A 26,981-nucleotide genomic window follows, 5' to 3' on the forward strand; every position below is an offset into this window, starting at 1 on the left:
GACAGACCGGACGGGAAGGTGCGAACCTTAGCTTCTCAGCATGGAGGAGGCACCACCACGCTGCTGCTTGAGCAGCAAGTTCGGACTCTCGCATCGTCACCCCCACGCTGCTGTGTGAGCAGCCACTCTGGATCATCGCCGAGGCATCACTACGCTGTTTTTGAGCAGCTATTTTGTAACGTCACAGCGGCGCAACCACGCTGCTGTTGAGCAGCAACATCGTACCGGCGCCGTCGCTGCAGAGTGTGTGCCGTGTGACAGCTCTCAACTGGGCTGACTCTCTCACCCCCGCGACAGAGACGCAGGTGTCGACCCGAGGGCGCACCCCCCCCCCCCCCCTGAATTCGTCGAACGTGTAGATAAGTACTTTCTTACAACGATAGATATCATTTATGGAATGAGGAGGGCCTTTATGACGTACGTGCTTTGTGTTTGACTATCCTGATTGTCTCGTATGTCGGTTGTTGACATTATTTTGACTTGTGTACTTTCTCATGTTCATTATGTTCATCTTCATGTATTCGTGTTAACCCTTCCATTGTTCCATCCATCGTCACCCCCATATTTCACCCAACTGGGAACTATTAAATACTTTCATTTATTTACATCGGTGTTCTGTGAGTGCTGTGTGGTGTGGCCAAAGTTTTTGTGTGAAAAACTAAACATGCAAACGTGCATGCACGCGACAGACGCGTGCGAAGTCTGCTTGAATCATCAATGTTCAAATGTTGTGTGAAGTACACGCATTTTTCTGAAAATACGTCAAGTTTTTTTGAGAATACTCAAAGTACAAAACTGGGGTTCCCAGGTCTGATACGAATACGAATACGAATACGAATACGAATACTTTATTATCTCATACAGAGAAATTTCAGTGTGGTGCACATTAAAAGACAAAACAAATAATAAGACAACAGATAAAAATACCATACGAAGCATACTACACTCGCGCACGCATATGTACACTAACAGGAATAGTAACATAATTCCAAATAGGTTAATTGCCGTCAGCTTTAGCTAAAAGTTTAACGCTAAAAACTATCATTATCACAGGACTAGATATGTCATTGAACAATATTTATCACAGGACTAGTCATTCGAGGGTTATCACACTCAGCATAAGGGTGCACATCAAAGAGTGTAAAAAATATTCATCACAGAAATCAGTGCATATGTTCACCGGCACACATACTAGTTTTAATTAACTTAGGTATTTAAAAAGCCAATTGACTTAGGAATAAAACTGTTCTTAGTTCTGAGCGTGCGGAATCTATGAGTGCGGAGGCGACGTCCTGAGGGCAGGACCTCAAAGTGGTGAGCGAGCACATGACTACTATCCTGGATGATGCAGCAGTTTTTACTTGGTGCATGGGGCGTCTGATGTACTGTTCCGGCTTATGTCGCGAAGTTGTTTGTTGCTTTGGCAAATGGCTCCTTTCTGTTAAAACAGAAACAACCGGACCACTGTGCAAGGTTTGTGGTTTGCCATTTTTCTAACAAAGAACCATTTTTTCGTCGGCGAACAGATAGTAACCCCCCCCCAAAAAAAAAAAAAATTAAAAAAAAATCTAAACAACAAAGTGACTGTGGTGAGATGAACAAAGTTAAAAAACAAAAGAATTCTGTACTCACCTATACAAGAACAGCACAACACAGTACGAATGTTTGCTTATGTAAGCTTCATCAGGAACAACAACAAACAGACAACAGACAACATGTTGCTCGTTGCTGGGATTGGGTCAGGATTGAGAGAGAGAGAGAGAGAGAGAGAGAGAGAGAGAGAGAGAGAGAGAGAGAGAGAGAGAGAGAGAGAGAACAAAAGAAACAAGCGAAGAAACAAGGCAATCAAACGCTGAGAGAGAATTACACACATCACTTCAAAATATCGTTTGATTGCTCTTTATTTGCACAAAAAAATGCTGTCCTACCTCACATTTCTATTTAAAAAATACACACTTCTACAGAAGTGCGTTTATGAATTTGTTTCGTCTTTGATAGTTTCATTAGCCTACCACATGGGTAGTACAAGTAATTCAGTTTTTCTGGCTTAATTAAAGGGAAAACCATCAATTCATACTATTACAAATGCTTTGGATGTTGCAAACTAACGATGAGAATGAAAAGCAAAATCCTAATTGATTTAGCATCATAAGATTCCAGGACATGGAATTAGAAATAGGATGGTTTAAGTTTTAATAGAACACGGCGGTTATTTTTTGTTCAAGAATTGTCACGAAAGACATGTAACGCAACTTTTTTTTCTCTGCTATAAAACGTTTTGGGGCTGGGGTGGTGCTTGCGTGGAGAAAAGGATCAACGTTAACCTTTGACGTTTTAGAAAGTAGATCATTTTGACTTAGAAAAGCAAAACAAAACACTTATATAAAATTAAAAAAATAAAACATAAAAAAAGCACGGGGGACCTCGCAGGTGAAGCCCGCCAGCTCGGTAACTGCGGCAATTGCTGCTATAAAAACGAGTGCACGCATTTTGCTTGTGGTTTTCAATGGAAATGCTGGTCTCCCCATTCTTTCATGGCTCCATGGCAGTCGGACTGCTGCTTGCTGTTTGCACCGCAATCCGCTTTCATGTCGGCCTTGAACGTCACGGGGTCCTTTCCATCCTTCAGGTACTGACCGTACACTGCCGGGGCCTGCACAGTGTAAGCAAGCATCACCCATGTCACTTCACTCAGTGCCAATACTTTCAGTTTACTAGCTTGTACCTAGTAGCCATACTTAATCAGATATATTTACTGAATGCAAAGACTTTCATTTTATTAGCTTGCACCTAGTAGCCAGTCTTTGTCAGATATATTTACTGAATGCGAATACTCGTGACTTTCAGTTTACTAGCTAGTAGCCAGACTTAGTCAGATATATTTACTGAGTACAAATAGGCCTACTTTCAGTTTACTAGCTTGCATCCAGTAGCCAAACTTCGTCAGATATACCGGTATTTACTGAATGCCAGAGTAAGTAAGACTCATTGATTGATATTTACTGAATGCAAAGACTTTCATTTTACTAGCTTGCACCAAGTAGTCAGACACAATCAGATATATTTACTGAATGCAAAGACTTTCATTAAACTAGCTTGCACCTAGTAGCCAGACTTAGTCAGATATGTAGAGGTTACATGCCGAGTCTCAGTGATTATTAATAATAATGGTCGAAGTTAGCGGATCATGAAAAATGCGAGCTTCAGCGAGCTTTTTTCATGACCGCGAACTGAGACCATTATTTTTAATAATCACTGAGACGAGATATGTAACCTCTAAGACTTTAATCCTCCTTTCTCCAGTTATTCAAAGAAAAGAGGAGTTTTTGTGCGAAAGTTTGATCGAATCCTATTCACTCAACCAGTCTACCTGCGCGGGCGATTGAATAATGTGCGGTTGTATTGTTCAGGAAAAATTATTCAATTCTGTCAACACTTCTTGTCAGTTTCCCTGTTTTGGACTAAAATCAAGTACACAGTTATGTTGTTATTCTGCTGTGGCGGTAAAGGCAGATAGTGTGTGTTTTGGTATCGCTTGGGAAATGTTCTTTCTTCGAATGGGACTAGCAGACGAATTTTTGCACCCGTGTTCCAACGTTAAAAACTGTATGAAGTTCAGTTTTCTGGGGCAAAATAATGTATGAAACCGCTGTATGTTCTTTACATTGATGAGATGTGTGCACTTGGTTGTGTGTGATCTGTTTATAAAATGAAATATTGTCGAAAACTAACCGTCGGATTGCAGTCTTTTGTCCAAGCATCTCAGTTCAGAAAATTTGGAAGGGGAACTACTCTTATTGCTAGACAGAGTACGAGAGTTACTTGCCTTGGAAGTTTGTTTGCACTCATAAGAGATCTAAGCGAGTTTCTCTGCACTGATCGTTAGATTTGGATTTAGAAAACAACCAAACTCATGGATTTTATATGGAGATTAATGTGTTCAAGCCTGTAGTTGCTAGTTTAAATGCAGTATGTTTGTATTGTTTGGTCTAGAGATGTATATTTCGTACATTAGAGCGTTCGGAACTTTTCAATCGCTAAAGTAGTTCCCTCAAAGTCTAGCTCATCAACCTGTGAGCTATCGAGGATTCAGGCCCGTTGTTGGGTAAGTGATTTTGGTTGTTGGGTAAGTTACCGAAAAATAACTAGCCCTACACGTTTACAGAGAGGGGGGAATAAATTTAGTACTGAGTTGCAATACTTTTAGTTTGCTATTTTGCACCAAGAAGTCAGACTTAGTCAGATATATCAGGGGTCGACACTAACTTATTTGGCCTGGGGCCACACTGGCCCCAGAGATGGAATTTGCTGGGGCGGAAAACAACAATCTGGGGCCCACTCTCAGTATTCTATGGAAAGCCGTTTGGCTCATAACCATTACACGCGTAATAAAAAATAAATACACGCGTAATAAATGATTAATACGCGTGTAATAAATGATTAATGCGCGTGTAATTTATCTTTTTTCTTATGCTATGGAATAGCATAATGATTAAATACACGTGTAATAAATATTTCATACGCGTGTAAGAAATGATTATTACGCGTGTATTAATTATTTCTTACACGCGCATGAAATATTTATTACGCGTGTATTAAATATTTTTTACACGCGCATGAAATGATTATTACGCGTGTATTAATTATTTCTTACACGCGCATAAAATATTTATTACGCGTGTATTAAATATTTCTTACACGCGCATGAAATATTTATTACGCGTGTATTTAATCATTTCGTACACGTGTATGACATTTTTATTCCACGTGCATTTAATCATTTCTTACACGCGTATAAACTATTTCCTGCATGTGTATTTAATCATTTCTTACACGTGCATGAAATATTTATTACACGCGTATTTAATCATTTCTTACACGCGCATGAAATAGTTATTACACGCGTATTTAATCATTTCTTACACGCGTAAAAAATGATTATTACACGCGCATTAATCATTTATTACACGCGTATTAATCATTTATTACGCGTGTATTTATTTTTTATTACGCGTGTAATGGTTATGAGCCAAACGGCTTTCCATAGTCTTCACGTGCGGCAATGCATTGTCTGTTTTTCTTCATCGTACCAGGGACCTATGATCGTACTGAAGCCAGGGAAATTCTTTCAACCATTTGACATTGAAATTACGACAGCGCTTTGCGCTTTTGGCTGCATCGATCTCCTTTTTATATTTAGTCAAGTTTTGACTAAATATTTTAACATCGAGGGGGAATCGAAACGAGGGTCGTGGTGTATGTGCGTGTGTGTGTGTGTGTGTGTGTCTGTCTGTGTGTGTGTGTGTGTAGAGCGATTCAGACTAAACTACTGGACCGATCTTTATGAAATTTGACATGAGAGTTCCTGGGTATGAAATCCCCGAACGTTTTTTTCATTTTTTTGATAAATGTCTTTGATGACGTCATATCCGGCTTTTCGTGAAAGTTGAGGCGGCACTGTCACTGTTGAAATTTTGGTCAAGTAATATTCGACGAAGCCCGGACTTCGGTATTGCATTTCAGCTTGGTGGCTTAAAAATTAATTAATGACTTTGGTCATTAAAAATCTGAAAATTGTAAAAAAAAAATAAAAATTTATAAAACGATCCAAATTTACGTTTATCTTATTCTCCATCATTTGCTGATTCTAAAAACATATAAATATGTTATATTCGGATTAAAAACAAGCTCTGAAAATTAAATATATAAAAATTATTATCAAAATTAAATTGTCCAAATCAATTTAAAAACACTTTCATCTTATTCCTTGTCGGTTCCTGATTCCAAAAACATATAGATATGATATGTTTGGATTAAAAACACGCTCAGAAAGTTAAAACAAAGAGAGGTACAGAAAAGCGTGCTATCCTTCTTAGCGCAACTACTACCCCGCTCTTCTTGTCAATTTCACTGCCTTTGCCATGAGCGGTGGACTGACGATGCTACGAGTATACGGTCTTGCTGAAAAATGGCATTGCGTTCAGTTTCATTCTGTGAGTTCGACAGCTACTTGACTAAATATTGTATTTTCGCCTTACGCGACTTGTTTCGTTTCTCTCCACCCTGTTCTTCATCTTCATTTCCATGTCTTTTTACACCAGGGATGTGTCGCCACATTTTGCGTTTGGCATTTGAAGGCGATACTTATCTCTCACGCTAAAGAGCGCAATCTGGGAGTTATTTCCCTTGCGGCATTGTCCTTCGACGATTTCAATGTGTTTTTTTCTTGACTGCGGCATTGATCGTCACGCAAATTTCAGTGACGACTTTGACTGGCGATTTTTAGTGATTGACTCTGGCATTAGAATTTTCGATTTGTCATTGTTGGAATTTATCCTGGGGCGGAGTGGGCCCCAAGCTTCGGCAATGTTTGGGGCGGAGCACAAAACTCTGGGGCGTTCCGCCCCCCGCCCCCGCTAGTGTCGAACCCTGTATATTTACTGAATGCGAAATACTTTCAGTTTTACAATGTTGCACTACGGTATGTGTACATAGTTTTAAACCGGGAGACTATACGTATTGAAAAGGAGATCCGCTCGCTTGAAAAAGTAATAATTCAAAAAAGGGGTTTCATGGGGAACAATGCGGTCATATCGCCGATTCCCTTTCTTATCCCGCTCTGATGAATTATAGAGCTATCTTACCCCCAACCCTTGCACGGCAGCATAGTTCAGCGTTTAATACTTCACGTTTTTCGCGAGCCCATTGTGAAAGTGGGCAGTACTGCCAGTCCAGATATTATTACTTTGAAATCCTGCATTCACAAATCTACCGGTTGCTGTGATTTCCAATTTCCCAAAGACATGAAAGACATTAATTTACCAGGACCATGCATTCTAGAGAAACATTATAAATGGATTCAAAGTGTTGTTGTAGGTTTTTTTTTAGGCCAAAAAAAAAAAGGTCTGTTTACGGTAACATAGGCCAAAAAAATAGGGTCGGTAGGTCGGGATTTTTTTTTTCTCCAAAAAACCATATTTTTACGTTATTTTGCAAAAAAAACAAAAGATTTTTTTTCTCTCTCCCAAATGCCAACAAAAAGTCTAGGGTCGCGCGAAAAAAATAGGGTTGGTCGGGTTACCGTAAACAGACTATTTTTTTTTGGCCTTAACAAACTCACGTCAGGGTATCCATTCTCGTTGAGGCGGTTGCCCAACACTTTGCCGATGCCAGGAATGGCGGTGACGGGCTGGTTTGTCATCGGTGCGCCCACAAAGGCTGTGTGTTTCTGTGTCGTGGACTGTGACGTGGACTGTGACATCTTTCTGCAGAATGAGAGTGCTCACACATCATTGATGTACGTAAAGAATAAGTATCCGATAGTAAGCAGATTTGTATATGAATATCAATGCTATTAGATAAACGAATTTATCGCATCGCATTTTTTGAAACCTTGCATGAGGAGAAAAGCACTGTTCCTCGAGGTTGCAGTGGGGGTCATTTACCACAGACATAAAAAGAATAGACCGCGCATCGCTTATCAGCAGGCACCGGCCGGCCTGAAGTTGGCCACATTAGCTGGCACCGCCATTGGCGCACCAGACTCGCGCTCAGAACCGTTAGGCTAATGCATCCTGTAATAACCGAGTTCAATTTTACGCACATTGTTCCATTTGTCAGGATAAGAACAATATGCCGACTTGCTCGGCAATTACCTATGGCAATCCGAATGGTGCAAAAGTCCCTTTTAGCTCTTGATGTCTAAATAACACATTATTTAGCTAAATAACGCGTTATTTAGCTAAACAATGCTTTATTTAGCTATATCATGCATTATTTAGCTAAATAATGCATTGTTTAAATTAAACAATGCATTATTTACAGATACAGAAAAAAGAGAGCCCAGAGCACTAAATAATGCATTGTTTAGCATAAATAAGAGATTGTGTTTGTAAATAACTCATTATTTATAAATAATTACGCGTTTTCTCTAAACAATATATTATATGTAAATAAAGTGTTATTTAAATAAATAAAATATTATTTAGATAAATAAAATATTATTTATCTAAATAAAATATTATTTAGATAAATAAAATATTATATGTAAATAAAATATTATTTATCTAAATAAAATATTATTTATCTAAATAAAATATTATTTAGATAAATAATTTATTATTTAGATAAATAATTTATTATTTAGATAAATAATTTATTATTTAGATAAATAATTTATTATTTACTGTTTTTGCCTTGAAATAGTATTATTACACTAAATAATGCTTTATATAGCTATATAATAGGTTTCCGCTATATAATTCATGATTTGGTAAATAATACATTATATACCGTAAATAAAATATTATATACCGTAAACAATTCATTGTTTAGCGCATCGCGAAGCCGTTTTTTCTCTTGTTGTTTTTTTCCACGTGTTTCCGTGGATCCACGAGAGCTCTGTTGATTCTCAAACTGACCAATCAGACAACTAGCATCTGTACACTAATTAAAGTCCCATTGTTGAGTGTGACGAAAACTCGTGGTGACGATTTTAAAACATGTTGGGTCACGCATGGTCCAATCTTACATGGTCCAATCTTACATGGTCCAACCTTACATGGTCCAACCTTACATGGTCCAATCTTACATGGTCCCATCTTACATGGTCCAACCTTACATGGTTCAACCTTACATGGTCCAATCTTACATGGTCCAATCTTACATGGTCCAACCTTGCATGGTCCAACCTTGCATGGTCCAATCTTACATGGTCCAATCTTACATGGTCCAACCTTACATGGTCCAACCTTACATGGTCCAACCTTACATGGTCCAATCTTGCATGGTCCAATCTTACATGGTCCAATCTTACATGGTCCAACCTTACATGGTCCAACCTTACATGGTCCAACCTTACATGGTCCAATCTTACATGGTCCAACCTTACATGGTCCAATCTTACATGGTCCAATCTTACATGGTCCAACCTTACATGGTCCAACCTTACATGGTCCAACCTTACATGGTCCAATCTTACATGGTCCAACCTTACATGGTCCAATCTTGCATGGTCCAATCTTGCATGGTCCAACTTTACATGGTCCAATCTTACATGGTCCAACCTTACATGGTCCAACCTTACATGGTCCAATCTTACATGGTCCAATCTTACATGGTCCAACCTTACATGGTTCAACCTTACATGGTCCAATCTTACATGGTCCAATCTTGCATGGTCCAATCTTACATGGTCCAACCTTGCATGGTCCAACCTTGCATGGTCCAATCTTACATGGTCCAACCTTACATGGTCCAACCTTACATGGTCCAATCTTACATGGTCCAATCTTACATGGTCCAACCTTACATGGTTCAACCTTACATGGTCCAATCTTACATGGTCCAATCTTGCATGGTCCAATCTTACATGGTCCAACCTTGCATGGTCCAACCCTGCATGGTCCAATCTTACATGGTCCAACCTTACATGGTCCAACCTTGCATGGTCCAATCTTACATGGTCCAACCTTACATGGTCCAATCGTGCATGGTCCAACCTTACATGGTCCAATCTTACATGGTCCAACCTTACATGGTCCAATCTTACATGGTCCATATATATTATTGGACCATGTAAGATTGGACCATGCAAGGTTGGACCATGTAAGGTTGGACCATGTAAGATTGGACCATGTAAGGTTGGACCATGTAAGGTTGGACCATGTAAGATTGGACCATGCAAGGTTGGACCATGCAAGATTGGACCATGCAAGATTGGACCATGTAAGATTGGACCATGTAAGGTTGGACCATGTAAGGTTGGACCATGTAAGATTGGACCATGTAAGGTTGGACCATGTAAGGTTGGACCATGTAAGATTGGACCATGCAAGGTTGGACCATGCAAGGTTGGACCATGTAAGATTGGACCATGCAAGATTGGACCATGCAAGATTGGACCATGTAAGATTGGACCATGTAAGGTTGAACCATGTAAGGTTGGACCATGTAAGATTGGACCATGTAAGATTGGACCATGTAAGGTTGGACCATGTAAGGTTGGACCATGTAAGATTGGACCATGTAAGGTTGGACCATGTAAGGTTGGACCATGCAAGGTTGGACCATGTAAGGTTGGACCATGCAAGATTGGACCATGCAAGATTGGACCATGTAAGATTGGACCATGTAAGGTTGGACCATGTAAGGTTGGACCATGTAAGATTGGACCATGTAAGGTTGGACCATGTAAGGTTGGACCATGTAAGGTTGGACCATGTAAGATTGGACCATGTAAGATTGGACCATGCAAGGTTGGACCATGTAAGGTTGGACCATGTAAGATTGGACCATGTAAGGTTGGACCATGTAAGGTTGGACCATGTAAGATTGGACCATGTAAGATTGGACCATGCAAGGTTGGACCATGCAAGGTTGGACCATGTAAGATTGGACCATGCAAGATTGGACCATGTAAGATTGGACCATGTAAGGTTGGACCATGTAAGGTTGGACCATGTAAGATTGGACCATGTAAGGTTGGACCATGTAAGGTTGGACCATGTAAGGTTGGACCATGTAAGATTGGACCATGTAAGGTTGGACCATGTAAGGTTGGACCATGTAAGGTTGGACCATGTAAGATTGGACCATGTAAGATTGGACCATGCAAGGTTGGACCATGCAAGGTTGGACCATGTAAGGTTGGACCATGCAAGATTGGACCATGTAAGGTTGGACCATGTAAGGTTGGACCATGTAAGGTTGGACCATGTAAGATTGGACCATGTAAGGTTGGACCATGCAAGATTGGTCCATGCAAGATTGGACCATGTAAGATTGGACCATGTAAGGTTGGACCATGTAAGGTTGGACCATGTAAGATTGGACCATGTAAGGTTGGACCATGTAAGATTGGACCATGCAAGGTTGGACCATGCAAGGTTGGACCATGTAAGATTGGACCATGCAAGATTGGACCATGCAAGATTGGACCATGTAAGGTTGAACCATGTAAGGTTGGACCATGTAAGATTGGACCATGTAAGATTGGACCATGTAAGGTTGGACCATGTAAGGTTGGACCATGTAAGATTGGACCATGTAAGGTTGGACCATGCAAGATTGGACCATGCAAGATTGGACCATGTAAGATTGGACCATGTAAGGTTGGACCATGTAAGGTTGGACCATGTAAGATTGGACCATGTAAGGTTGGACCATGTAAGGTTGGACCATGTAAGGTTGGACCATGTAAGATTGGACCATGTAAGATTGGACCATGCAAGATTGGACCATGTAAGATTGGACCATGTAAGGTTGAACCATGTAAGGTTGGACCATGTAAGATTGGACCATGTAAGATTGGACCATGTAAGGTTGGACCATGTAAGGTTGGACCATGTAAGATTGGACCATGTAAGGTTGGACCATGTAAGGTTGGACCATGTAAGGTTGGACCATGTAAGATTGGACCATGTAAGATTGGACCATGCGTGACCCAACATGTTTTAAAATCGTCACCACGAGTTTTCGTCACACTCAACAATGGGACTTTAATTAGTGTACAGATGCTAGTTGTCTGATTGGTCAGTTTGAGAATCAACAGAGCTCTCGTGGATCCACGGAAACACGTGGAAAAAAACAACAAGAGAAAAAACGGCTTCGCGATGCGCTAAACAATGAATTGTTTACGGTATATAATATTTTATTTACGGTATATAATGTATTATTTACCAAATCATGAATTATATAGCGGAAACCTATTATATAGCTATATAAAGCATTATTTAGTGTAATAATACTATTTCAAGGCAAAAACAGTAAATAATAAATTATTTATCTAAATAATAAATTATTTATCTAAATAATAAATTATTTATCTAAATAATAAATTATTTATCTAAATAATATTTTATTTAGATAAATAATATTTTATTTAGATAAATAATATTTTATTTACATATAATATTTTATTTAGATAAATAATATTTTATTTAGATAAATAATATTTTATTTATCTAAATAATATTTTATTTATTTAAATAACACTTTATTTACATATAATATATTGTTTAGAGAAAACGCGTAATTATTTATAAATAATGAGTTATTTACAAACACAATCTCTTATTTATGCTAAACAATGCATTATTTAGTGCTCTGGGCTCTCTTTTTTCTGTATCTGTAAATAATGCATTGTTTAATTTAAACAATGCATTATTTAGCTAAATAATGCATGATATAGCTAAATAAAGCATTGTTTAGCTAAATAACGCGTTATTTAGCTAAATAATGTGTTATTTAGACATCAAGAGCTAAAAGGGACTTTTGCACCATTCGGATTGCCATAATTACCTGCCTAAGAACAGACACGAAAAAAGAGCGAACAAAAGGCTTTACGTTTCACTGGTAAGTCAAGTCAGTTACATTTTTGGGCATTGTTTCAAGACTTACTAGTAGTAGTGTGTGTGTGTGTGTGTGTGTGTTTGTGTGTGTTTGTTTGTGTGTGTGGGTGTGTGAGTGTGTGAGTGATCATGTGTGTGTGTGTGTATATATGTGTGGGTGTGTGTGTGCCACGGTATGTGTCACGTGTGTGTGTGTGTGTTTGTGTTAGAGAGAGAGAGAGAGAGAGAGAGAGAGAGAGAGAGAGAGAGAGAGAGTAAACTCAGGAATGCACTACATCACTGACTAACACATACGTTTACAGGTAGCCTACGTGTCATCAAGGAAACCTCGGCAGAATCTTTATGATTTAAAGGCTTCGAACAACTATTGCATTCACGCCGTTTCGTAAATGCTACGGTGAGCCAGTGTGTACCGTAAAATCTCTTGCAAACGCCCACCCCTCCTCCGCACAGATTTCGGGTAAAGGTAGGGGGTGGGCGTTTGCTAGGTATCTATACACCCCTTTGCAAGATAAAGTGTCACCACATAAAAAAAAGTGATACAACATGTGATTTATGCAATTCTATTGAAAAATAAACACACCGTTTGTTTACACAAATAAAGATCAACGTTCTGTGATAGAAAAAAAAACCCGTGTGGCGCAGTTTCCAGCCCCTGAGCCACATGTCTGATGTCACAAAGCCTTGCACATAGAAAGCACCTGCCAATTCTATCGCCTTGCGCTGTAGGTCTTTATTCCTCACCGCTCTTCCTTCAGCGCGTTCCTCTTCCAAGTATTCCATCACACCTTGGTCAACTTCTTCAAATCTAACTGGCGGCCCTTCAGACAACTTTCTTTGTTCCTTTTCTTTCCCGTATTGCTGTTCTAATATGTTTTTGTGTTCCCTTCACTCTCTAATTCTATTTCTGTCAACACAAAACTCTCGGGCACATACTGAAACATTGCCTGCAGCTTCGTTTTCAAGATAGCTCAGGGCTTTCAGTTTTTGTATGTCACTGCCGATTGTGTACATGTTTGTACAAATCATGCCAGCGGCCGCTTGGTAACCGAGTGCAAAGTGAAACGTGTCTGTATGTGTCACTGTGTTTTTGAGCCGTGTGTGTGTGAATAGTGAATGTTTTGCATTCAAGTGCCAAACATGAATGCTTGGAAGAGTATTACACTTCTGAACCTTTTTTTCTGTCTTTTTAAAGTTGTCCAACATCTTGCATTGCTAAAAATAATTATTCAGTAAAATGCTTTCAAAATGTAATCTCGTTTACGTACCATGTATTATGATTGTGAGTGACCCGACATGTTTACTACCTGTTGCGGCTTGTGTGAAATGGTTGTCACTGCAAAGTGAAACCGAAAATGAATGGAGACCCTCGCTTTACTCGACTTTTATTTTTGAGGAATATCCATTAATATCCTTATTCATGGCAACAAGTGCATGTTTTTTTTTATGTCGCCACAAAGACCCAATATACTCGTAAAAAAACCCTGGACATGTTCATGTTACAAAGATCTTTTGGACGAACCTGTTTATGTTAAAATCAATTCCACTGTTAAAATACCGTTTATTTCCCTACCGGCTTATGCAATAACTAAGTAACTGTTGTATTTTCGTTATATAGTAATTATATACAGTGGGAAGAAGACCGCTGACACCCACTAAAGCGGTATCGAAACCCCATGTTTTCGATTTCCGGAAAGAATACCACCTAGCTACTCGATACATACAAACAATTTAATTTTGATCATTTTCAAAAATTCTAAAAGCTAAAAGTTTCTTAACCTGCGACCTTGATCTTTAACGCATATTCAATGCTAAGAAAGCTTTGTTCTGGCTACCCCAAGTAAACTTTAGTCTCATATTTTGTGATGCCAAAAACAGCACACGATGAAGAGCATGGGCTGTAAAAGGAGGGATCCTCGCGCTTTACAGAAAGTAATCATGTTCCAACCACAACATATTTTCATTTAACTATCTCAAATAATCTTACTGTACTTATAACCCAGAGAAGGCAAAGGTGTCGGTCTTGTCTCGAAGCCTAAAAAACTGGCCTTGACGTATTTTCTAAATAGGTTATTCACATAAAGAAAAATGTTGTTTACTTAACTACCCAGCGTTTTGCTTTTAAACCTTTTGGGTCTGTTTGACGAAAATCAAATGGAACGTCTGTGTTACAATGACAATGTTGCAAACGTTAAATCAAGTAAATAACCACATACCTTGATTGAAAACGTTGATGTCCTCTGTCTGACGTTAGCTCTTCGAATGATCTGGATTCGGCGGCAATCTTCGCCGCACTATGTTTTGGGGTTCTCAGTTTCTCCACCTAAAGGCTTATTTGTGATTCATCTTCTACGTCACACATCACATGATATCCTATTGCTGACTACATCGTGGTATTTATTTGAACGGCACGCTGTACAGGTGCAATGTGTTATGACAACGTAACTAGTTTTTCGCTGGTCCATATTAGATGTTGGACCATTTGCAAACTTTCTGTTTTTAATTTTTCATGAGTGTCTAGCGCAGATCATTATCTAAAAGGTTACTCGGACATACAACCGCCCAGCACAAAATTAAACTTCTTCGCGAAAAAGAAACCCCCACACCCAAAAAAAAAACCAAACAAAAAAAACAAGCTACTGTAGTAATCAGCATGAAAAAAACTGCGGTCCATATTTATATAATAATAATAATAATAATAAAACCACGTCGGCGGACAACTACAGGCATGAGACCAAGGGTAGGGCGGATGGTGGCGAGAGAGGTGAAGGGACGGGGAATGTTTACAGTGCCGTGTGCCGGGCTGTGAGCAGTGCCCGCCAATGTTTAGCTCAGGCACCGTCGCGACAGACGCGCCTTAGTTCTATGCAGGAAACTGCAACGCGCTGTTCTGGCCATCTGGCAAACTTTCGTCCTCATCTCTAAGGCAGACTGATACCAAGACATGTCAGTTACACCCGCCTTCAGGCTCAGGCATTTTCAAACGCTCGACTCGAGACTAACTACGGAGGTTCCACGTCAGACAAACTGATGAAATGCGCAAATCGCGCATGTATCGCGTATGGATCGAATTTTGTGCGTGATTCATGCGTTTACGCGACTTTTGGGCTGTGTGACCGGGCCTTTACACACAAAGGTCATGGAAATTGTGTTTGAAATGATTAACAAAAAGACAAAAGATTAGACAAAATAAAACAAACGAACAAAAAAAAGTATTTGCATTGGGAGTCGAAACGAGATAACAAACATGTGTTCTTTCTCTTTCTTTTTTTCTCTCTCTCTCTCTCTCTCTCTCTCTCTCTCTCTCTCTCTCTCTCTCTCTCTCTCTCTCTCTCTCTCTCTCTCTCTCTTTCTTTTTCTCTCTCTCTCTCTCTCTCTCTCCGTCTCTCTCTCTTTCTCTCTCTTCCTCTCTCTCTCTCTCTCTCGCGCGCGCGCGATCATTCAAGTGTAAATGGAAGGGCAGTAGAGGGATCCTCATCCAATATAATTGTTGTGTAAGTGGTTAGGTATTAGGTATTAGGTATAAAGACTACAACACATTTTCGAAACTTAGTTCTGACATTACGCCAATTTATTTATCAGATTTCGAGATTTCCAGGCGATTTTTTCATCATCACAGGATCAAACTTTTTTTTCAAATCAAAACATCACGGATCAACCTTGTGCCGCCTCGCTTAAATCCAGCAATTTATGCAGTTTTATTTCAATGTGTGCCGAAACTTGCGTCAATCATTACAAATCGGGCGACCATTTTTGTTTGTTTCTGCTTTGTGTACACTGATGACAGCCAAGTAAGGGAATGTATCACCTCTGTTCAACAGAGTATATACGAACATATGTAGGCACATAACAGTAATTTAAGTATGCCCATCGCAAACATGTTGCTTTTGGCGCTAGAATCCTGCCATACTTTGTGGAAGAGCAAGTTTTGACACGCACCCTTGGACGACAAGCCGCGACGCAGTTACTTCACGGTGAGGTGTCATTTCAATTGCCTTTTTCTTCCGCTGCTAACGTGTTTGCTCGCAATCAACCAAGGTAAAGCTTTTACTTCTACCTCAATTTCATATATAAAGTTGTATGTAGAGGTTACATGCCGAGTCTCAGTGATTATTAAAAATAATGGTCGAAGTTGGCGGATCATGAAAAATGCGAGCTTCAGCGAGCTTTTTCATGACCGCGAACTGAGACCATTATTTTTAATAATCACTGAGACGAGGTGTGTAACCTCTTTATTCCTCCTTTCTTCAGTTATTCAAAGAAAACAGGAGTTTTTGTGCGAAAGTTTGATCGAATCCGAATCACTCAACCAGTCAACCTGCGCAGGCGATCTATTAATGCGCGGTTGTATAGTTCCGTGCAAATCATTCCATTCTGTTAACACTTCTTGTCAGTTTCCCTATTTTAGACTAAAATCAAGTACACAGATATGCTGTTATTCTGCTGTGGCGGTAAAGGCAGATATTGTGTGTTCTGTTTATGTTTTAATATCGCTTAGGATAATCATTAATGTTCTTTCGTCAAATAGGACTAGCAGACGAACTTTTGCACCCGTGTTCCAACGTTAATTACTCAGTGTATGAAGTTCAGTTTTCTGGGGAAAATAGTGTATGAAACCGCTTTATGTTTTTTAAATTGATTAGATGTGTGCATTTGGTTGCGTGTGATCTGTTTATAAAATGAAATATTGTTGAAAACTGACCGTCGGATTGCAATCAGTGTTGTCGAAGAAACTGCGTTAAAAGAAGGGGAACTACTCTTGTCGGCAAGAGTATGAGTTACTTGCCTTGGGAATTTGCTTGTGATGAACGGTGTGTGCACGGCAGATCTAGATTCAGAAAACAACCTAACTCATGGATTTTATATGGAGATTCATGTGTTCAGGCCTGTAGTTGTTAATTTAAATGCGGTATGTGTGTATTGTTTGCTCCAGAGATGTATATTTCGTACGTATAGAGCGTTCGGAACTTTTCAGTCGCAAAAGTAGTACCAAAACAGAACAGCTTCTCAACCCATTGCACTATCGAGGATTCAGGCTGTTGCTGGCTCGTTATTTGTTTGGTTGCTGGGTCATTATCGAAAAATAACTAGCTCTACAAGTTTACAGAGGTAAAGAAGCAGAGGGGGGAATAAGTAGAGGTTACATGCCGAGTCTCAGTGATTATTAAAAATAATGGTCGAAGTTAGCGGATCATGAAAAATGCGAGCTTTAGCGAGCTTTTTCATGACCGCGAACTGAGTAACCTCTTTATTCCTCCTTTCTTCAGTTATTCAAAGAAAAGAGGAGTTTTTTTGCGAAAGTTTGATCGAATCCTATTCTCTCAACCAGTCAACCTGCGCAGGCGATCGATTCATGCGCGGTTGTATAGTTCCGTGCAAATCATTCCATTCTGTTAACACTTCTTGTCAGTTTTCCTATTTTGGACTAAAATCAAGTACACAGATATGCTGTTATTCTGCTGTGGCGGCAAAGGCAGATATTGTGTGTTCTGTATATGTTTTGGTATCGCTTAGGATAATGTTTTTTCGTCAAATGGGACTAGCAGACGAACTTTTGCACCCGTGTTCCAACGTTAAAAACTGTATGAAGTTCAGTTTTCTGGGGAAAATAGTGTATGAAACCCCTTTATGTTGTTTAAATTGATGAGATGTGTGCATTTGGTTGCGTGTGATCTGTTTATTAAATGAAATATTGTTGAAAACTGACCGTCGGATTGCAGTCTGTTGTCGAAGAAACTGAGTGAAAAGAAGGGGAACTACTCTTGTCGCTAGACAAAGTATGAGTTACTTGCCTTGGGAAATTGCTTGTGATGAACGGTTTGAGCACGGCAGATCTAGATTCAGAAAACAACCGAACTCATGGATTTTATATGGAGATTCATGTGTTCAGGCCTGTAGTTGTTAATTTAAATGCGGTATGTTTGTATTGTTTGCTCCAGAGATGTATACTTCGTACATTAGAGCGTTCGGAACTTTTCAGTCGCAAAAAGTAGTACCGAAACGGAACAACTTTTCAACCCATTGCACTATCGAGGATTCAGGCTGTTGCTGGGTCGTTATTTGTTTGGTTGCTGGGTCATTATCGAAAAATAACTACCCCTACAAGTTTACAGAGGTAAAGAAGCAGAGGGGGGAATAAGTGTGGTTATTGACAATAACTTATCTTGGAATGACCATGTACAATGTACAAAATGCTGTCTAAAAAGTTGTACTTTTATCTAACTGTACACGGAAGGACATTGTTCTTCAATGCACACATTCAATCCATCAAAGATTACAGTGTGAAATTCTGTCAGCGAAACTGCATGCGCTCAAATCACTAAAAATGTTACATAAACGACCCCTCAAGTTAATTAGTACTGCTTAGAAGTGTGACACACTCAGAGGAATAACATACACAATTAACATTCTTCCACCCAAAGCAAGATTCACATTCAATAAAGGCGTCATGTTTTGAACATCGGCAGGATTTTTTCTCCTGGAGACACCTGCATTTGAACCCCGGGTATCAGTCGTTGGTCAGATGGTACTTTAAACTATACAGCACAGTGGCCGTCAAAAGCTTGGAAGGGCTGCTAATTGAGTTTAAGGTGTTGCCTCCCGGCACTGGCCCCCTCCCCTCCTTTTTACATTTAGTCAAGTTATGACTAAAATGTTTTAACATAGAGGGGGGAATCGAGACGAGGGTCGTGGTGTATGTGTGTGTGTGTGTCTGTGCGTGTGTGTGTGTGTGTGTGTGTAGAGCGATTCAGAGTAAACTACTGAACCGATCTTTATGAAATTTTTCATGAGAGTTCCTGGGTATAGTATCCCCAGACCTTTTTATATTTAGTCAAGTTTTGACTAAATATTTTAACATCGAGGGGGAATCGAAACGAGGGTCGTGGTGTATGTGCGTGTGTGTGTGTGTGTGTGTGTGTGTGTGTGTGTGTGTGTGTGTGTGTGTGTGTGTGTAGAGCGATTCAGACTAAACTACTGGACCGATCTTTATGAAATTTGACATGAGAGTTCCTGGGTATGAAATCCCCGAACGTTTTTTTCATTTTTTTGATAAATGTCTTTGATGACGTCATATCCGGCTTTTCGTGAAAGTTGAAGCGGCACTGTCACGCCCTCATTTTTTAACCAAATTGGTTGAAATTTTGGTCAAGTAATCTTCGACGAAGCCCGGACTTCGGTATTGCATTTCAGCTTGGTGGCTTAAAAATTAATTAATGATTTTGGTCATTAAAAATCTGAAAATTGTAAAAAAAAATAAAAATTTATAAAACGATCCAAATTTACGTTTATCTTATTCTCCATTATTTGCTGATTCCAAAAACATATAAATATGTTATATTCAAGTTAAAAACAAGCTCTGAAAATTAAATATATAAAAATTATTATCAAAATTAAATTGTCGAAATCAATTTAAAAACACTTTTATCTTATTCCTTGTTGGTTCCTGATTCCAAAAACATATAGATATGATATGTTTGGATTAAAAACACGCTCACAAAGCTAAAACAAAGAGAGGTACAGAAAAGCGTGCTATCTTTCTTAGCGCAACTACTACCCCGCTCTTCTTGTCAATTTCACTACCTTTGCCATGAGCGGTGGACTGACGATGCTACGAGTATACGGTCTTGCTGAAAAATGGCATTGCGTTCAGTTTCATTCTGTGAGTTCGACAGCTACTTGACTAAATATTGTATTTTCGCCTTACGCGACTTGTTTTTCATATTTTCGATTAATGTCCTTGATGACGTCATATCCGGCTTTTTGTGAAAGTCAAGGCAGCACTGTCACGCCCTCATTTGTCAACCAAATTGGTTGAGATCATGGTCAAGTAATCCCGGACTATGGTATTGCATTTCAGCTTTAAGGCTTAAAAACTAGTCAATTTGTTTGCTCATTAAAGTTGTCATTAAAATCAAATTTTCACGAACAGATTTAAAAATGATTTCATCGTATTCCTTAATTTCTCCTGAATTCAAAAATATATACATAATTATGTCATGTTTACTCTAAAAATGAGCTCAGAATTATAGAAAATAGGTTAATTAAGTACTGCGTTTGCACGTTAGGCGGAGACGAGCGTGTCCCGTCTCGGTCTTTGGGTGTGGTTTGTCGAGACTATATTATATATGTGACCCTCCACCACGGAATAAGTCGCATGTCACCTCGCGCGGTTCTGCACTAGGCATAATACAAGTCTGGGGGGAGTCTGGTAACAGTGTGAGGGTCATCTTAGTCACAGGCTTGTAACTCGAACAGTTTTTGCTCTTTTCTAAAACGGTTTTCCGCACTGCATAGAGCATAAACAACTCTTTAGGAAAATGTAAAAATATAATAATCATGCAAAGGTGACATGCGACTCATGTTTTCCTTGAGTTTTACGTTTCTCTACAAACACCAGTTAGATTGATTGACGGATATAAACAGAAAACTAAAAACAGTGTTCATGGTATACATTTACGGGTTCAATTTTGCTGAGCAGTTCGCTTGTGATGATGTATGATTGAAATAGAGAATACTACATGGTTTCTTATGTGATACCAGTTTTACACGAGTTGTGTTTTGAAATATTGAACTGCGAGCGAAAGCGAGCTTTTCAAAATTTGAAAACACAACGAACACACACACGCACACGCACACGCACACACACACACACACACACACACACACACACACACACACACACACACACACACACACACACACACACACACACACACACACACACACACCATGTGTTGTTATATCATACACCTGGTATAAAGGGCGACCCAAAAAAATGCAACCCTCAAAAAGGCCAATAACGTCTACATCTGTTGACCGTGTCCCATTACATTTAGGAAACATAAACTTCAGCCTATGTACAACCTTTCCACAAAGTGGCAATTATGTAGACCAAATGGTCTGACGTTTAAAAAAAATCAAATTCGGCGATCGACTGAACAGAACGAAGTTTGACATTGAGCGGTATCGCCATACTTACCTGATTTAAACCATCCAGTCTTTTACCGTTTGGATTATCTGAATGTACGATTATATACAAACACCTCCTTCCCCCCTAAATCATCTGTGACCTGAAGAAATCAAGTTCAGTTAGGTTCAGGGCAATCCTTAGACAGGAAAGCTTTCTTGTCATTGTCAATTTCGGAGGTGTAATTTTGCTTTCATAAAAATGACTTACAAAAATGAGCGTTGAGTTAAAGTTGTTCCGTTTAAAACCTTACGTTTTAGCATATAAAATATTACACTGTACAACAATATAAGTTTTGAATGTAAGTACAAACTTGGAACAGGACACTCTCGTTTTACAACCCTTATTCTCTATTGATGCACAGTCCACCACTTTTGTTTTCGTCCTGCGCGACCCAAGAACCGACGACACATGTACACAAAAATCTCTCCCGCTCAGACACAACAAATTGCGACCCAAGAACCGACGTCTTATGTAAAAAAAAAAATCTCTCCCGCTCAGACACGACAAAATGCTTACCCACTTAAGGCCCGGTCACACAGCCCAAAAGTCGCGTAAACGCATGAATCACGCATAACATTTGGTTGTGCGTGCTTGTCGGTCGAGAATTTGACCATTTTCGCTGATTTACGCGATGAAAATAACCGATGAATTGCGCAAGAACTACGGAAAGATCACATAAAAATCACTAACAAACCACGCACTACAGCGCATAGGCACGCAAAGGTCCGCGGAAAACCACGTATAATCTGCGCACTATCACTAATGAACTGCGTATGAATCGCGCATGATTCGCGCATGAACTGCGCAAGGAATGCGCGGCAGCGCGTACGTCCGTTCCGCGCATATATACATTGATGCAACTGCGGCGCCTTGGCTTTGGGGGCCCGGGTATCTCAGGTGGTAGAGCACTGGACTTGTGATCGAGAGGTCGCTGGTTCGAATCCGGGCCGGGACGGACACGGGTCAACTTTATGTGCAGACCCAGAGACGGTATCCATCTCCCACCCCCGTGTCACCACAATGGCACGTTAAAGATCTTGGTCATTCTACCATAAGTGCAGATGGCTGATACCACCTAAACACGCATACATCAAACGCCGTGAGGGCGTAAAACTCGTATCGTATAAACCAATTCATGTCCAATATAGGCAATTAAGACCTGACGGACAATAAGCCCCTTAAAATTTACTTTTCGCCTTGGCATTCCCGTTTCAACAGTCGCGAACGATCCCTGATATTCCACGCATATTTCGCGCATTGTTCGCGTAAGAACTACGCAAACTATGCAGAAATTACGTAAAACAGCGCAATACTGCGTAAACTCTTAGGCGAAACCGAGTTTTGAGCTGCTTAAAACCTGGAATCGCGTAAAGCGCCTATCCGGCGAACATCGGCGGACAACTACGGAGGTTCCACGTCAGACAAACTGATGAAATGCGCAAATCGCGCATGTATCGCGTATGGATCGAATTTCGTGCGTGATTCATGCGTTTACGCGACCTTTGGGCTGTGTGACCGGGCCTTTACACACAAAGGTCATGGAAATTGTGTTTGAAATGATTAACAAAAAGACAAAAGATTAGACAAAATAAAACAAACGAACAAAAAAAAGTATTTGCATTGGGAGTCGAAACGAGATAACAAACATGTGTTCTTTCTCTTTCTTTTTTTTTCTCTCTCTCTCTCTCTCTCTCTCTCTCTCTCTCTCTCTCTCTCTCTCTCTCTCTCTCTCTCTCTCTCTCTCTCTCTCTCTCTCTCTCTCTCTCTCTCTCTCTCTCTCTCTCTCGTCATTCAAGTGTAAATGGAAGGGCAGTAGAGGGATCCTCATCCAATATCATTGTTGTGTAAGTGGGTAGGTATTTGATGATTGTGCACTCTAAATTTTATAACACTTTGAGAACACTGAAAGTGTTTAGGGTGAACACTTAAAGTGTTAGGGTGAACACATTTTTACACTTTTGGAACACAGAAAGTGTTCTCAATGTGTTATCCTGAAGCATCTTCTGCTACCTGAACACTTTTGGAACACATGGTAAACACTTTTTTGCACAGTGGAACACCAGGTGAACACACGTGTTCAACAAGTGTTCCACTTCGTCTTTTAGTCATGCTCCGAATACAACAATACATAGAGATTACACAACGTCATCGAGTGAGGGACCGAAAAATATTGAAACTCGAGGATGATTTTTTTGTGGTATCAACCGAGACCGTAGTGACGTCATTCATAGATGACGCCAATCATAAATGACGTTTGTCAAGGGAACTTATGCTTTCAAGTGTTGCTGCTTCCAGTGACAGGAAGGTATAGAGGATGATTTTTTAAAAATATGTATATTTTTTCCACCTTTTAAGGAGAAGACTGCAAAATAAGGCAGCATTCTCAAATGTCTTTCTGAATTGTATGACAGTGCAGGATGAAAGTGTTCCAAAAGTGTTTTAAAAGTGTTCTAAAAGTGTTCCAAAAGTGTTCCAAAAGTGTTCTAAAAGTGTTCTAAAAGTGTTCCAAAAGTGTTCTAAAAGTGTTCCAAAAGTGTTCCAAAAGTGTTCTAAAAGTGTTGACCTGAACACTTTTATGTGTTCAGAAGTGGTTACAGCAGGGTGAACACTAAAAAGTGTTCAAATGTGGAACACTTTTGGAACACTTTTTTGTGTATAGAACACTTTTTGTGTTCCAAAAGTGTTCCAAAAGTGTTCTACTAAAAGGGTGTTCAGAAGTGGTTACAGAAAGGGTGTTCAGGAGTGGAACACTTTTGTTTAGAGTGTGACAGAGCCGCGGAAACCGAGTTTTTTTTCTTCTTTTTCGTGTTACATCATTGTGTGTAACTGGGTAGGTATTTGGTTGCTTTTTAGCGGGATATTTTTCTTTTGCATCGACTTGTGTACATTGGTATGTATTTGGCATACTTTCAGTTGAAGCCAGGCGATCAGGGTATTCTTGTCATTTATTTATGTATAACTGATAACCGTCTCAGTTCAGCATTGGGAAAAATGTGTCGTGAGGAACGAACTGTCCACAACAGGATAGTAGGCATGCACATGAACATTGTCAAAATGTGACAGCAACAGTACAGGAAGCGCCTCCACATTTTCAAATAAGCAGCACTTTGCTCGGACGAAAAGTGAAAAGAAAGGGGGAAAGCCAGCACCATTCTAATTCAATTAGGTATCACGGCCCAGTTTCTGTCGGCCACTGCGGATTGTTCAGAGTATCAAATGTCCGAGCCTATGATAACGCGGGGGCAAGTTGCGGTCTCTCCAGGAGAAAAATTCCTGCCGATGTTCATAAATTTATTTTCTTTGAAAGTCTTGTTTCGGGTTTTTTTTCAAGGTTAACTGATGAGTTTTTTTTTAATGTTTTGCTGGTTTCAACATGCGTTGCAAAGCTGATCGCTTTTTCTCTGAATTTTCTTTTTCTTCTGTTTACATGTTGTTGCTTGTGTTTACTTTCTTGATTTGCTTTGTTTAACCTCTCATGTACATACAAAAACAACTCACGTGCGAAAGCCATTTTGATATACTTTTTTAGTGTAATATTTTAATCCTTGAGCTTTAACATAACTTGAGTTTTCATCTGAAACTAGACAGTGTTTTGAGCAGTTGCTAGGCTGTACACAACAAATAGTTGCTGTCTTTGACGGTAAGTGCCTCGGCGTGGATGAAATGCTGGTATCCATGCGTAAGCGTAAGCTTATATGCGCTGGTTCTGTGGTAAACAAAAGGTGATTTTGTGTTGCAGCACAGGTAAAGGAATGCCAAAGAGCATGGAAGAGTTCTTAAAAAATGATCTAGGTCACAAGCTCGTTGACATAGTGCCTTCTATCGGGCCAGAGAATCTCAAAAAGTTGAACAACGTCAAGGAAACTGACTTCACATATGTGAGTTATTTTAAAAGTACTTCAAACGACTGAAAAATAGGATTAAACTGGGTGAGCTTCTTTCTTCCCTTTTTGTAACGCAGTAAATGATTTATAATAAAAACAGCTTCAGCGTGGTGAAAGCAACGTATGGAACTCTATTATCGCAAAAGTTGTTATTAATTAAGATTGCACACATTGTGTGTGAATGACTATTTTCCTCAGTGAATAATCCTTTCATTCAGCACTACCCGGATATCCGTTGGAACTGGTTAGGCCAAAGTATTTATGCACATGAAAAGCAATCGCCTACAAAAAAGGGGGAAATCTTGGTTTATTTTATTTTACATGTATTATTACTATCTGTTGTTTCGTTGCATCGAACTTCGGAGGACAAATGCTTTGGGTATTTCATTTCGCCGTGATATGCTCGTGGGTAGAAAATAGATTCTATGTATTGACACCAGCCGATGTAAGACACTGAATGTGAAGGTTTTAGGTCGACAATGAGTAACTTCGCACTGGGGTTCTATTGGCCGCTTTTATAATATTGTCGGTTAGGGTGTGTAGGCGTTTTGCATGGATGCGCCTGTCGTGATATAATGGCCAGTTTGTATTATGCCAGAGTAACTGCAACGTATGACGCTGTTATTTTGAATCGATTAATTCAGGCATACCAGCTGATGGGAAAGTACCTCCTGTTACAAAAGGACAAGACGAAATTTTTGGGCTGGCTGGAAACGACAGGAGTACCGAAACGCAATGACATATTCGATGCTTTAAACAGGTGGTATGAGCGAAGGTGAGCTTTGAAGATGACAATAGATACATTTAAAGGTTATCAAATGGCTAAATAATCATGATCATGGTCATCATCATCAAATCGTCGTCATCGTCATCATCATCATCATCGTCGACTTCATCATCATCATCATCATCATCATCATCATCATCATCATCACCATCATCATCATCATCATCATCAAGTAGTAGTAGTAGTAGTAGTAGTGTAGAAACAGAAGTAGTAGTAGTAACAGAAGCAGTAGTTGTAGAAGTAGTAGTAGCTGTACTAGTAGCACTACTACATGTAGTAGGAGGGAGAGGAAGAGGAGGAGAAGTAGTGTTCTTGATGTTTTTATTGTTCTTGTTGTTATTGCTGTTGAGTTGTTGTGAAATAATGGCAACAGTAACCCATATAATTTATACCTTCGCTCATTTTGTGTCTCGAAAATAATGTATTACTTCGTCTGGGCTGTTTATACATTTAATCAGTTTTAAATGCAAAAAATGATAAGATCACCAACACGTTGAATAAAACCAACATCAATTAACGCTTGATGTTGTTTCCCTATCCGCAGGACAGACGCGTTGAAGCGTGAAAAATGTGTCAAACTACTGATTAGCAACAAATCAGTGACGGCACTTCCTGGGATCGATGATGGTCTGGGCGAGAGACTGTGTGCTGCGGGATACAAAACTGTGGGTTGAACTTAAATACTGTTCATCTCATTCAACTCTATTATTATATATAAGGATGCTAAAAGTAAAGGGTTTATTCGCGACACCCCGTTGTAGTATTACTCCCTTACGCCCCATCCCCTGTGTGTTTTGCCCAGTGGTCATTTTACCCCAAGTAACTTCGCCCTGTGTCCACATCATTTGTGTGGTCAGATTTTGTCCCTTCGCCTGTTGTTAGTGTAAATATGTGTGCGTGTGTTAAGTTGCACTGTTTCTTAGCATCTAAGCTATTCTAACAACAACAACAACAACAGCTCACACACACACAAAATATGTATATAGGTT

The 26,981-nt window shown here is 39.6% G+C and overlaps 2 protein-coding genes across 2 annotated transcripts in view; one reads left to right on the forward strand and one right to left on the reverse strand.

Moving 5' to 3' along the window:
- Positions 1 to 1,883: 1,883 nt before the first annotated feature.
- Positions 1,884 to 14,664, reverse strand: LOC138951774 (barrier-to-autointegration factor-like). Its single transcript, XM_070323325.1, has 3 exons — positions 14,567 to 14,664; positions 7,121 to 7,265; positions 1,884 to 2,653 (listed from the first exon to the last, which is right to left on the reverse strand). The coding sequence occupies exons 2-3, from the start codon at positions 7,259 to 7,261 to the stop codon at positions 2,504 to 2,506; spliced, it is 291 nt and encodes a 96-aa protein (XP_070179426.1). The 5' UTR covers positions 7,262 to 7,265; positions 14,567 to 14,664; the 3' UTR covers positions 1,884 to 2,503.
- Positions 14,665 to 16,249: 1,585 nt separating this feature from the next.
- Positions 16,250 to 26,981, forward strand: part of LOC138951642 (uncharacterized) — a 35,512-nt gene continuing 24,780 nt past the window's right edge. The window contains exons 1-4 of the mRNA XM_070323180.1: positions 16,250 to 16,388; positions 25,061 to 25,199; positions 25,850 to 25,980; positions 26,537 to 26,657. Coding sequence (XP_070179281.1) covers positions 25,074 to 25,199; positions 25,850 to 25,980; positions 26,537 to 26,657 — 378 coding nt within the window. The 5' untranslated portion in view covers positions 16,250 to 16,388; positions 25,061 to 25,073. The remainder of the gene's footprint in view (positions 16,389 to 25,060; positions 25,200 to 25,849; positions 25,981 to 26,536; positions 26,658 to 26,981) is intronic.

This window comes from Littorina saxatilis, linkage group LG17 (assembly GCF_037325665.1).
Source record: "Littorina saxatilis isolate snail1 linkage group LG17, US_GU_Lsax_2.0, whole genome shotgun sequence".
NCBI lineage: Eukaryota > Metazoa > Mollusca > Gastropoda > Littorinimorpha > Littorinidae > Littorina > Littorina saxatilis.